General features: G+C 37.4%; 1 protein-coding gene across 3 annotated transcripts in view; it reads right to left on the bottom strand.

The window, feature by feature from the left end:
* Positions 1–14854, bottom strand: part of WDR26 (WD repeat domain 26) — a 40614-nt gene that overhangs the window by 3837 nt on the left and 21923 nt on the right. For 2 of the 3 annotated variants that reach the window (XM_004270994.4, XM_004270995.3), the window contains exons 8-13: positions 12613–12753; positions 8464–8583; positions 6201–6346; positions 5812–5890; positions 5411–5540; positions 945–1130 (exon numbers count right to left, since the gene is read on the bottom strand). In XM_004270994.4, coding sequence (XP_004271042.1) covers positions 945–1130; positions 5411–5540; positions 5812–5890; positions 6201–6346; positions 8464–8583; positions 12613–12753 — 802 coding nt within the window. Of the gene's footprint in view, positions 1–944; positions 1131–5410; positions 5541–5811; positions 5891–6200; positions 6347–8463; positions 8584–12612; positions 12754–14854 lie in introns of those variants that run through there. The other variant, XM_033430405.2, reaches the window with a different exon arrangement.

Here is a 14854-nt window from a genome sequence, read left to right as displayed (position 1 = left end):
ATCTGGTCAAGTCTTTTACAGTTTGAACCACAAAGACAAAAGCACAGAAAATACGCTTTTAAACCACACATGCTACCCTGACAACCCTCCTCCTCTAAGAATAACTTAACTGAACAAAAAAATCTGTTTCTGTTTCTAGGTAAATTACTTCTTTCTAAGCAAACTAAATATTTTTGCTCTCGTTATGTCCTCTCTGTAGTACCAATATCTTGCTCAATTAAGCTATGTCCTTAACTGTTAAGCTTTTTGGCTTTGGGCTTTCTTCAAGTATCTGGAAGTAGTGGAAAAAACCTTTCAGACCTAGATTTGAAGACCTGGCAGCTCTCAACAAGTTAACTAGTCTTGCCATGCTTCAGTTTTTACATCCACAGAAATGAGGATAAAAACACTTCTACTTCTCTTACAGGGCTATGAAGATGTTACGCAAGACAGTGTATATAAAAGGCCTAGCAGGCTGCCTGGCACATAGGTACATGATAAATTTTAGTTCCCTTCTCTTTCTCTATTGCTATTAACAGATATTTATTTTTAAGGGTAAAACCATAATCAAGATCATTCTAAAGTTGTTCAAATTTCATATAGTTCAAATTTCATATACTAGCTAGTTTTCATGGGTATGAAAGTATAAAATACTTCTTGCTTGATGAAGCAAGATTTTCAATAAAATTTTGAAAGTGGCAATACTAACTGGATGTAAATGAGGTGGCACATTGCAGCTTATTCTCCCCAGTGTCACCGATAAAACAAACAAACAAAATACTGCTGTGTCTTAGATTAATTAAACTTCTGCGGAGTGAGATATAGTGTACAATCTCTAAATGAGGGAAAAAAATTGATTGTATCCTACACTTTTAATAAAGTACCGCTTAAAAATGCTACAACTTTATGATAAGCAGGGCAACGTTTCATCTGGAGAAAACACAGGGATACCGTATGATAGTTACCTTCAATATTCTGGTGGTCTATAAAAGGCGCTGGTCCCCATATTCTAACGGTGCCGTCATCTGAGGCGCTGGCCATCATAGATGGGATCTGTGGGTTCCAGCTCACACAGTTTACGGTGCGTGTGTGCCCTGTCAGCTCCGCGATTGGCAGTTCACTACGTTTGTGCCAGATGTAAACCTTGTGATCTGAATAAACAGTAATTCAGAGAAAAGTCAAGGAGTTGTTACATATTAACAAAACCAACTGATTTTAAATTTACTGCTCATTACACACAGAACGTATAACTTATTAGAACTTGAAAGGACAACAAAAACAATGTGAATAATTTAACAAACTACCTTTTGAAAAAAGCCATTTTAATAAAACACACATTTTTTTCCCTGTTACTGATGACTGACTAGCTTGCAAGTCACCACAAAATCTATCTGTAATATCCTGTAATACATAATATATAATCACAGTCAAGATCTTTGAATATAAACAAATCTAGGATAGAGACAGATTCTATGGAAATGAGAGGTGATAGAAAAGCAATGTATCCAAATTCAAATATAGCAATTACGATAGCTAAATACTGAGTGCTTATAATGTACTAAGTATATTATTATTATTATTTTTTAATTATTATTTTTTTGTGTGGTACGCGGGCCTCTTACTGTTGTGGCCTCTCCCGTTGCGGAGCGCAGGCTCTGGACGCACAGGCTCAGTGGCCATGGCTCACGGGCCCAGCTGCTCCACGGCATGTGGAATCTTCCTGGACCGGGGCACGAACCTGTGTCCCCTGCATCGGCAGGCGGACTCTCAACCACTGCGCCACCAGGGAAGCCCTTAAGTGTATTATTTAATCTTCACCATCATCATGAGGTGGGCACTATGCTTATCCCTTTTATGGATGGCGACTGAAGAAGCAATCTGCTCATGGTTAACAGCCAGTAAATGGTGAAACTGGGGTTGAAATCCAGGAGGCCCTGCTCAAGAGTTTACTTGTGAGGCTAGACAGCATAATAATATGACTTCGTAGTAGTCTATTTGTAATCTCATGAAGTGACCATAAAAAACAAAAACCCTGACAACTTTGTGATAAAATAATCTTCAAAAACAAACAAAGCAAAACAACACAACGGACTAGTACAGAGTAGAAGTTCACAGTACGGGCTGTAGAGTCAGACTACCCAGTCCACACGCTCCCTGTATCACGGACCAGCCATGTAACTTTGGGCACATTACCCACTCTTTGCAACTCCTCTGTAAACGGGGATCTGTACTTACCTCATCATGTTATGAGGATAAAGTAAGTCTGTACATGAAAAAGTGTTTTGAACAGAGTCTAGCACGTAGTAAACACCATGTACTACCACAAAGAGTTAACGAAATAGAAGTGATGGCTTTTCAGCAGAAGGCAGAATCCCAGGGTAAATCAGAAAAGTGTCCTATCTGAAGATCTGTCAATCAACTATGAGATCAATGTGGGAACTTTCAGTGGATGTGCTGCCAACTGAGGAAACTTCAGAGTGGTGAAAAGGTAATAAACTTGTGGTTAAAAAAAAAAACCATGCCCTGGTTTCAACTTACAAAGATAAAAAGTTGGAACTGTTTCTGAACATTTTTTTGAGTATGTGAAGCAAAAGCTAAAAGGCACTCACTGAAGTACTGAATTTATCTTTCCTAGAGGGTACTTATTCTTCAATCATTTCTGAAAATAATTTTCTTTCAATAAAATAAAATTAGCAAAAGGAAAAAAAAAAAAAAAAAAAAGCCCAGACTAGCTATGTTTCCCCTTGGACAGAGCAAGTCCACAAAGAAAGATTACAGGCTTGAAAAGTGTGAATGCAACTGAAATCTGCCTACATTTGGATTTGCGAACACATACCCGAGGAGGATATTTGCTGAACAGTCAGCAAAAATTAAGATTTGATGTAGTCAAGGTCAGAATGACAGGCTTTATGATCAAGCTCTGCTTACTGTACCAGTTTAGGGAATCCAGTGCCTATGCAGAGGTAAAACATAAGTTTTTCTATATATTTCCAGCACAATGAAAAGGCTGGAGTAATGGCATAACTTTTAGGGGGAAAGGTTTCCTAATTGCTCTATTTTATACTGACATTCATATATTTGGGGATTTGGAAGGTTCTTGGAATATATTTCTGACAATAAATGACAAATGGATTACTGTGGTCATCTTGGGAGATAATATAGTTGCTATATCCACTTGGTGTTGAAAACACTTTTAGAACCATTCTAAACCACCTGAATCATGAGAATGCTAATCTCTTTCCATCATAGTTATGTTTCATTTTATCCCTAAGCAGAATATAATGTGTGGCTTAATTACATTATTCATCAGGCTTAATTCTAAAGTTAGTTTGGTCTTAAAAAAAAAAAAAAAAGATTGGGGCTTCCCTGGTGGCGCAGTGGTTGAGAGTCCGCCTGCCGATGCAGGGGACGTGGGTTCGTGCCCCGGTCTGGGAAGATCCCACATGCCGCGGAGCGGCTGGGCCTGTGAGCCATGGCCGCTGAACCTGCGCGTCCGGAGCCTGTGCTCCGCAACGGGAGAGGCCCGCGTACCGCAAAAAAAAAAAAAAGATTGGCATCACTAGGGATAATGGTAGCAACACATATTTTTAAAGCACTTCTAGGCTACATATTATTTTTAGAAAGAGCTATAGGGGATTGTGAGGCATAATTAAGAGGCAAAAAAACCCCCCAGGAGCAGGATTAAATAGAGCAAGGGGAAAGAGATCTTTGAGTAGGAAGAGCTAAAAAGCAGGTAAAAGGCTTATTAATATGTTTAGATCATATCAAATTAGAAGCCAATAGAGAACCTAGAAAAAAATAACATGATTAAACTAACAGATAAAAAAAGATTTTTTGATGGGAAAGAAGTGAACTCCCAATTGTTACCTAGTAAACCACTCTTCTCTTTTCTCAATCTTATCTGACTGATTTTTTTGGGGGGAAAAAAAAGAATAGATAAATTCACATGCTTCATGTTAAAATCTAAATCCCTAAATGTCTCTTTGTCTTAATCCTTAAATATCTTATACACAAAGGAAAAACTCGTGTGTCATTTTGTGATCCTCTTAGCTACTGAGATCAGTTTTTTGTCAAGAAATGGGTAACAGAAACATCTTACACAGTAATTGAACATTACCAGGTGTTTACCAACATAATCCAGTTCCTTGGTCTACCTTGGAAAACGAGATTCAGTTTTTAAAAAAATGACTTAAATAATTCGCTGCTACAGTACTAGAACAGTATAGTGGGTACTCAAGAAAATGTGTTGAATGAAAATTTTCAATAATTTGCCATTATTTATGTTTCATCACCTTAAAACGTACACCAACTTTTAATACTGCCTCACTTACTTGTGCTTGCATATTTTAAACAATTTCTATTTTAAATCAGACTGACTAGTTTAGGCACATGCCTGCCTGAAATACCGATGTTATTAGACCAGAGAAGTTTATTCAAAAAGGTAGTAGACACAATTCTGTAATTTCAGCTTCTCTGAGACCATAAGAATCCTAAATTATTTTCTTTGGTCACTAAAGAAACACTGAAGATCTAACTATAGTCAATTTTGTCCAAGATCAGGTAAAACAATTAACCTTGATTTTTAAGATACTACCTACTAACATCTGAAAACCATCAGTCTCATGAAAAAATAGTGGGGCTTCCCTGGTGGCGCAGTGGTTAAGAATCCGCCTGCCGGGCTTCCCTGGTAGCGCAGTGGTTGAGAGTCCGCCTGCCAATGTAGGGGACGCGGGTTCGTGCCCTGGTCAGGGAGGATCCCACATGCCGCGGAGCGGCAGGGCCCGTGAGCCATGGCCGCTGAGCCTGCGCGTCCGGAGCCTGTGCTCCACAACGGGAGAGGCCACGACAGTGAGAGGCCCGCGTACCGCAAAAAAAAAAAAAAAGAATCCACCTGCCAATGCAGGGGACACGGGTTCGAGCCCTGGTCCGGTAAGATCCCACATGCCACGGAGCAACTAAGCCCATGCGCCACAACTACTGAGCCCACACGCCTAGAGCCCATGCTCCTCAACAAGAGAAGCCAACACAACGAGAAGCCCACACCCCGCAATGAAGAGGAGTCCCACTAGCTGCAACTACAGAAAGCCCGTGCGCAGCAACAAAGACCCAACGCCAAAAAATAAATAAATAAAATAAATCTATTAAAAAAAAGTCAACATACGAGAGAATAAAGATTTAACTAAATCTTGATTTCCCACATGCACTAAACACACCTCCACATAAGCCAAAATAGGCACTATTAATTTGTGACAATAGGAGGACTCAAATCATTCCAAGAAAAGGAAATTAACAGTGCACTGGATAAACAGCTCATACAATTTTTGATTTAACATCTTGAATTTGTTTGGAGACATGACTATGTTCACAAGTTGAGAGAATTATAGAACTTTCAGTCCATCAATATATGTGAACCAACAGAGACACAATTTACCTTCACTGCCACTAGCGATGAAGTCTTCATTATGGCCTCCAAAACATGAATGAATTGTATAAAACCCTTGTGTAACACCTTGATACTTTCTTACTAAAACTCTGTCTTGCAAGTCCCATAAATGAACTCCCTGTAAGCAAAAGAGAATTCAGGTATTTATTCTAACTCAACTCAAAACAATTTTAAAAAGTTACCTGTGACTATCCCTTTGCCTGATGAACATTTTCATTTTCTATTTATGCGAAATGCCAACTGAAAAATTTCGAGTTGACTCTACAAACTTAAGGATCAAACACATTTGAAATTTAAGAATTCACAGAAATACTTGTTTATATATACTAAAAATCACAATAAACTTTAACTAAGCTAAATTTTTCTGAGAATTATGCTAATAAACTCACCTGAGTTGCTACATTTAACAAAGCTAATCGGCCGTTCTTTGAAATAGTAAAAGACATAATGGGATGATCTTCTTGTACTCTGTAACCAAAAAATAATTTGTCAAAAGAAACATACTAAGAATCAACACATTCAAATTATCAAAATACAAAATGTTCTAGCTTAAGTATCACAAATTTTGTCTGTATTCGCTATTATATACTATATTTCAATCAATAAAAAGATTCTGAGTTAATAATTACTAAGCACCACCTGACTATCCACCCAAATTACCAATCAAACCAAAACCAAAACCATAATAAAAACTTTTTCTGAAGAAGTAAGTTCCACTACACTTTTATTTTAACATAAATCAGATAACTGTTGTTTAATGGATACAAAATATAGTTACATGTTCCTATCTGTAAGGTCCTCGAAGTTATATCCCCGAATTCGCTGGTGTGTATCTGATGCCAAAACAGTCTTCCCGTCACTCAAGCACCAAAGGCATTGCACTCTCACCCCTTCCCAGGAGTCAAGAAGATTACCGTCTAAATCCTGAGGAGAAAATTACTATTAACTCCATTATTTAACAGCACTCAGAAAGCAAACAAAAACCAAAGAATCTCTTAGCATATCTTTTTGTAATGTTTGTCTTTTCCTGAGACTGATCTCAACCTAATTGTTCCATAAGTGTTTTTAATCATCAGAATTTGAATATAGGTCAAATTTCATTACAATACCTAAGGGGGAGGGGGAGAATCTTAGTAAATCTATCTTCCCTTCAATAACCTACCATGCACAGATAAGTACAATAAATACAAAGAAAGAAAGAATCCTTAAGTTTTAAGGTCTCACAACTTTTGGAAAAGAATTCAAACATTCCTTTAAAATTCACTATACTGGGACTTGTCCTGTAATATTCACAAGTTATGATATGGAAAACAATTACTAAAACATTAATTATAACTTTATAGAACTTAGGAATCTGTTATGACATTTTTTAAAAAGTCACCAAGTCTGTAACGTGCTGAGCAAAGCTCTTAGGATCATTATCTTATTGAACATTCAGAGCTCTGAGAGGCATTCCCATTCCCATTTTACAGATTAGGGAACTACCAAAGTCCTGTATCATGAAGGTTTAAACAATGTATGGGATGGCAAAGTCAGCAGAAACATATATGCGTCTTGAACACAGGGAATTAAGAACTAATGGCTTAAATGCTAAAATGTACAGCATGGTGACTATAGTTAATAATACTGTATTGCATATGTGAAAGTTGCTAAAAGTAAATCTTAAAAATCCTCATCATAACAAAAAAAAATTCTTGTAACTATGTATGGTGATGGATGTTAACTAGACTTATTGTGGTAATCATTTTGTAATACATACAAATACTGAATCATTATGTTGTACACTTGAAACTAATATAATGTTATATGTCAATTAGATCAATCAATCAATGCAGTAAAGTATTAGCCCATGGAGAGAAAGTCCAGAAATAAAATGCTAAATTAGTATATAACAATGGTATTGACCACTTGAAATAACTTTTTAAAAGAATTAGGGGCTTCCCTAGTGGCGCAGTGGTTGAGAATCTGCCTGCCTATGCAGGGGACACGGGTTCGAGCCCTGGTCTGGGAAGATCCTACATGCCGTGGAGCAACTAGGCCCGTGAGCCACAACTACTGAGCCTGTGCATCTGGAGCCTGTTCTCCGCGACAAGAGAGGACGTGACAGCGAGAGGCCCGCGCACCGCGATGAAGTGGCCCCCACTCGCCGCAACTAGAGAAAGCCCTCGCACAGAAACGAAGACACAACACAGCCAAAAATAAAATAAATAAATAAATTAAAAAAAAAAAGAATTGGAAAATCATGGGTATATCAATAAAGAGTGTTGGGACAACTGGAAAAAAAACAAACAAAAAAAGAAAGAAATGGCTTACAACCATGCTGAGAGAATATGACACTAGGTTCCACGAGTCTAGCAGCCAGCTTAGTGAAATTGATAATTTGTAGTGGCTACATAAAAGTCTTTATGATAAATGACCTACATTGAATGATTTGATGGGATTTATTATCTTATTTTAGTTTTAAAAATCTAGACGGGCCTACTAGAACCACGCTAGGTAGTGATATGAGATGTGGAATCTAGATACAGAGTGATGACACGGGATTTGTATCACAATCTACCTTGTCATAAGACTTTTTACCTATTAATTTTTATTATCCCAACACTCCAAGATTAACAGGGCAGGTAATGATTAGAAGATACCTCCAATCAAGACCGCAAAGTTTTCTGGTAACACTCATCATCACTTTTATTCCTCAAATATTTAAAGACAGTCTCCTCATGAAATTCAGCTTTTTTTTTTGGATACAAAAAATTCCAAAGGGCTAAAAAAACCCAAAGAAATTAAATACTAAACCTTTTTGTCCCTATACATTAGGAACTTATTTATAAGAACAAAATGTTTAGTAGGACAATTTTTTTTAATGTTTTACTAAATTCAAAGCCTATATTTTGTATAAGCACTTGAAATGGTTTAAAAAAAAATCCACAGAAAGTTCTATTGGACAGTGCTTTTATCAAGTCAAATGAATTCTTTATTTTTACAAAACTAAGTTTGCTTTTAAATAAGCAAACATTTGAAAGAGGGCACTAAATACTCACACACTGATAGAACTGCCCACGCTGACCTCCAGTCACAAAGCGTTTCCCATCTGGATTCCAAGCCACACTTGTTAAACTGTCTTCATGAGACTGGCTCATTTTTGTCCTTAGCTCTCCCGTCTACAAAGAAATAAAACTGTGGATGAGCTCTTCAAGATACTCTTCTAAAGGAAATGTACAAAGAAAAAAAAAAGATAGTAACTGGGATATCTGGTTAGTTTAATACTTCTAATTAGAGAAATAAACTGTTTAAATTGCCCTCATAGAAAGAGACTATAGCACTCAGAAGAGAAATTAAGGACTTGAAGGAAAACTCAGGAGTCAAACAAAGCCTGACGTATGTGATCCAAAGAAGAGATGAGATAAACTCCAATAGAACTCTTGTCTTAAATCAATTACATTCATAAATTAAAACATGTAATTCTTCCCAAGTAAGATAATGAAATGCCCAGTACTACATACCTATTCCTTCTGAGTTTCCACTTCTCCTTAGTTCATAGTTCTTTATAAATTTTATTCTAAAATTACAGTTCATGCAATTAGCAACTCCTTAAGAACATGATTAATAGGCAGAAAAACTATGCCCTTAAACTAGGCCAAGACTGTAGGCAATCTAAATTATGTTAAACTTCATATTCAAGATGCTCAAAATGTAGTAGGAAAAATGGGGAGAGAAAAACAAAAATTATTTTTCTGATATATAACTTTATTTCAATTAAAAGTAACAGAAAAGAATGAAGAACTTTTGTACTGTTTAGCACAGTCATTTTAAAGCATTCCCAACTAATCAAGACTATTTAGTTGATTACAACCCTCAGATATCCTCCTGTTATTTTTTCTAAGTTATCCAACTTAGAAGGTAGACACATACCATTTAATTTAGTCTTGATTCCATTTTGTTCATGGATTAGAAACAGGATCTGAGAGATAATAGCTGCCCTTGGTATAATAAAAAGTACATGGGCATAATTTTCCTGTGAGAAATGGGTAATCAAAAGTAAAAAAAAAAGGAAAAAAAAGTGCATGATCAGGAAATGGGGCCAAGTAATAAAAGCAAAGAGGGCACAAAAACCAGAATGTCTTCCTTACACTGAAAAAGAAAAAAAAAATTCGGCAATCTTAAATCCTTCTCCCATATTGTTTATTGCTCTCAAGTCACTGTTTTTTTGGGTTGCTCGATATAAACAGGTAAAAAATAAAAGTTTAGAAACACGAATACACATGAAACAGCTAAATCCTCAGCATTTTCTATTCACAAATGTGTTAATACACTAAGTTCTGAAGGCAGAAATGGTCTTTTTCTCTGTTATGCTCAGGACCATGAGTGTATGAGGCCATTACAGGTATCCCCTGCTTTTCAAAAGTTCACTTTCCGCCAAGTGGCTTTCACAAAGACCTACATTAGTACCTGTTTTTGCTAACCAAAAGACATCTGAAGAGGATTTTTGCTTTTACAAAAAAAGTCCGTGAAAAGGGAAAGTAGTGTTCAGTGTTTTGCAATGAATTGTCACAGAGGCAGCACACACCCTGAAGAGTGAGAGTGGCATCGCTAAGCTCCTTCCCAGGAACTGTGCTCAGCATCTCAGCATCAAGCTGCCATGGCTTTGAACTATGTGAGCATCTGTGCTTTATCTTGATTTCTTTTGTGCATCCATTAGTAAGATGTGTCCTAAGGTAACTGCTTCTTCACTTTACGCCAGGGGTCCCCAACCCCCGGGCTGCGCACAAGTACCGGTCCCTGGCCTGTTAGGAACTGGGTCGCACAGCAGGAAGTGAGCGGCGGGGCGAGCGAGGGAAGCTTCATCTGCCGCTCCCCATCGCTAGCGTTAGCGCCTGAACCATCCCCTTCCCCTACCCGCCACACCCCCCCCCACCCTGTCCGTGGAAAAACTGTCTTCCACGAAATCGGTCCCTGGTGCCAAAAAGGTTGGGGACCGCTGCTTTACGCCATTTCAGCTTATGAAACATTCCACAGGAATACTCTACTTTTCAAGTAGCATGGGAAACCTGTAATTAGGAATCTACCTAAAAACACAAAGGAGCAATTTGAAAACTGACTTAAAAGAACCACTCTTTTAGAACAAGTCTATGTAACGTAATGCACAGTAAAACAGTTAAGCTAGAACATAGTTGAACTGTCCAGAAATTCAAAATTGACTCAAAGGAAGACTACACAGGCACTATAAATTGAGTCTCTATTATAGGATTATGACTATGTACCTCTCCTCCCTTTGAGGGGGGAAAAACAACTTTAATGGAAAAAAAAATTGTCTTTTAGGTCAGATTCAGTTCAAGCCTGTTTCATTGAGAAGCCATCCAATCTATTCTGTGCTTTGCCACCCCCCGAGCCCAATCAGAAATACAACACTGATTCAACACCGGTTTGATAAAAATGGCATAAAGACATTTTGGGGACAACTGAGGATTTTTTAATTATGAAATGAATATTAGACATGAGAGAATTAAAGTTAATGTTCTTAGATAAGATAATGGCATTTGATTATGTAGGAGAATGTTATTTTTTAGGAGATACGTGCTTAAGTATTAAGGAGTAAAATATCATCTTAATTTACTTCCAGATGTTTTGGGTATGGAGATATATATATATATATATAAGCACGTACATTTGTATGCATGCATGTAGGTATGTACACACATATGTGACAAAATGTTAGTAACATCTGTTGAATCTAGGGTGGCCGGAATACAGGTCATCACTGTCATCACTGTACTCATCTTTCAACCTTTCTCAGTGTTTGGAAATTTTCTTAATAAAAAGCTGGGTTGAAACAGAAATCTTACTGTAGAATTAGATTTATGGCACATCATCTTCAGGTACATCTTAGTATTCATCTGTCCTCTATACCATCTTATTGTATGAGTCATTTCTATGGAGCTCTAGCTTCACTCTCTTGGTAAAAATCAACTTACTTATAGGTCCTCAAACTCAAAACCACATCCTTTCAACTTACACTTCTACACTCAAACCCACAGCCTGAACTATTCACCTGCCTAGAGGTTAAAAAACCAAAGAACGGGACTTCCCTGGTGGTCCAGTGGTTAAGATTCAGTGCTTCCACTGCAGGGGACAGGGGTTCGATCCCTGGTCGGGGAACTAAGATCCCGCATGCCGCGCAGCACGGCAAAAAAAAACAAAAAAAAGAAAAGAAACATTATTAAAAAAAAAAAAAAAACCAAAACAACCACCCCCTCCCGCAAAATCACCTAACCAGTCACCTTATAGAAGTTTAAAAAATAATTATGTGTGTGTGTGTGTGTATATATATATATATATATACACATACATATATATATATATATATATATATTTTTTTTTTTTTTTTTTTGTGGTACACGGGCCTCTCACTGTTGTAGCCTCTCCCGTTGCGGAGCACAGGCTCCGTATGTGCAGGCTCAGCGGCCATGGCTCATGGGCCCAGCCGCTTCAGCATGTGGGATCTTCCCATACCGGGGCACGAACCCGTGTCCCTCACATCGGCAGGCGGACTCTCAACCACTGCGCCACCAGGGAAGCCCAAAAATAATTTTAAATGATAACTACAAGGTTTCCAAATAGAGTCTGTAGATAATGGAGTGAACTCAGTGCTGAGTTTTTCTAATGGGATGGGACCCTAGATAAAGTGTTCAAGTTTTCATTTAGAAACCGTAATAAAACCCTTAATAATAAGTACTGAAAACATAATTTAAATTTACTAAACGAGATTGGAACATTAAATATAGGCAAGGAGATGGTGCAATTGCCATCAGAATGGAAAATTTGGTATAATGTCGATATTTTCACACTTGAAAGGTAAGTTTCGTGTACCACTGTGCAACTGTAAAACAACTGTAAAGTCTTTTTTGAGGTACAAAGTACTACAGTAAATAGTACAAATTATACACTACGAAGTACAACATCCCTAAAAATACCTGCTGATCATTCTTTCAAAAATGCTACTATGCTCAACATAATATTTAAATATAAATCTGGACACCTGGGTTCCATTTGACGAATTATCTTTTACAAGAGATACATTCATGGTAATTTAGGTTGAATGATGCTGGTCTACAGATCATGAATAAAGTTATAATGAATACATGCAGTATGACTATACTTTAAAGACTAAACCAAGGATGAAATCTGCTCACTTGTACATTCCAAAGCCAAAGCTCAGAGCAGTCATCAGGGCCACAAGCAACAAGATAGTTGTCATCTGGACTCCATGCAATATAAGAAACACCGTAAGCATGTCCTTCTAAAGTTTTAAGCAGTTTTAGCAGGTGTGTATCCTAGGAGGGAAAACAAGACAACTTAGTTAACTCCAATTCCTAAAGTCCCAAGAACTTAAATAGCTGCGAAGATGAACTTTGATAATATAATTTAAATCTGAGGACATTTCCACAGATTTCACCAATTTCCCCCCCAACTGAAGCTCTAACAGCTTGCTTCATAAAGACTCGTTCTTGCTGCAGTATCTGTTAAGCGTCTACTACACACAAGGGCATTGTATGCTAGATGGAAATAAAGATGACACAGACCTTGTCCTTATGAGACTTTCAAGGAAACTGAAAACAGGTATAATAGAAGCTAACCCCCTCCTTTTTAAGACAGTTTTAGTGAGATATAACTTACCATAAAATTCACCCTTTTTAAAGTATATGATTCAGTGGCTTTTAGTATATTCACAGATTGTGCAACCATCACTACTATCTAACTTGAGAACATTTTCATCACCCCAAAAAGAACCCCCATACTCATTAGCAGTTATTCCCCATTCTCCCTCCCTCCAGCGCTGGCAACCCGACTTACTCTATGGATTTGCCTGTTCTGGACATTCCATATAAATGAAATCATACAACATCTAAGTCTTTTGTAATTGGCTTCTTTCACTTAGCATGATGTTTTCAGGGTTCATCCATGTTGTGGAATATAACAGTATTTTATGCCTTTTAGTTGCTGAATAATATTCCATTTTATGACTACACTGTATTTTGCAACATCTGGATTGTTTCTTTTTTTGGCTATTATGAATAATGTTGCTACAACTATGTATGAGTTTTTGTGCAGACCTGTCTTTATTTCTCTTGGGTCTATATGTAGGAGTAGAATTGCTGGGTCATATGCCAACGCTGTGCTAAACATTTTGAGGAGCTGCCAAACTTTTCCAAGTGTTTGAACCGTTTTACATTCCCACCAGCAGAGCTATCACTTATTTAGTGCTGATCAGTAATAGCACTATCCACAAACAATATCTCATTTAAACCTCATAAATCTAAAAGGTTAAGTATTAATTCTCCTCCCCTGTATTTCAGGGAAGGAACTGAAGGTTCAGATAGGTTACAACCTTGCCTTTGTTGATACCAGGGAACCTGAGGTGCCCGACTCTGAAGCTTTACAGGATGAACTATATATAGTGCAAACACTGAAGTGGCAAGTGACAAGACTGGAAAACCTGACACCATTATTTTAGGCTAAAGGGTTAAATTTTATCCTGTGAGTGAAGAGCCACTTATGATTTTTAAGCTTGGGAATATATAATATACTTGGTTTTAGGAACAGAACTCATACAACAGTGTGGAAGATGAATCAGAACGAAGAGACACAGGATAAGGACACCCCTAATGAGCCAGCACAGCAGCCATATAGTTAAGACAAAAAAATGAGGCCCTAAACTAACATGGTCAGGACTGAAAGAGGTCAGATCAAAATATACATGGGACGTAAAACTGACATGACAGGATGAGACAAGAAATGTTCAAAGACAACCTCTAAATTTCTGTTTTAGGGGATAAGGATGGATACAGACAGTGAATAGAGGAAGCAGGAATTTGGCTAGACTAAAGACTTATGGAGACCAGTTTTGAGCCTCGGGGAAATTCCAATGGTGATGACCCACAAGCAGTTAGAAATGGGTCTGGAACTAGCCTGCTAAAACAAGACTGGGAATTTGTTTGACAAAATTCAGCAGTTCACAATGTAATTACTTCTGATTCTTCTTCGGGAAGATGACAATAGGTATGGAGTATTTTATCACAGTATCATTAGGTCAAAGTGGCTTGCATAATTTAATAAGCAAGTCAATTCTTTTGGACTAGTTCAAGATCTTCTAGGAACAAACTTTCATTCATAGTGGTGCTTTAGATCTACACAAAGATTTGCTTCTAAACTAATGACAAACAATACTACTACAGAAGTGTTTAACTCAAAAACTAAATGTCCATCAACAGATGAATGGATAAAGATGTGGTACATATAATACAATGGAATATTACTCAGCCATAAAAAGGACTGAAATTGGATCATTTGTAGAAATGTGGCTGGACCTAGAGTCTGTCATACGAAGTGAAGTAAGTCAGAAAGAGAAAAACGAATATTGTATATTAACACATA

Source organism: Orcinus orca, chromosome 1 (genome assembly GCF_937001465.1).
Source record: "Orcinus orca chromosome 1, mOrcOrc1.1, whole genome shotgun sequence".
Lineage (NCBI taxonomy): Eukaryota > Metazoa > Chordata > Mammalia > Artiodactyla > Delphinidae > Orcinus > Orcinus orca.
Note: the sequence above shows the minus strand (reverse complement) of the source record. Positions and strands in the feature narration are given on the sequence as shown.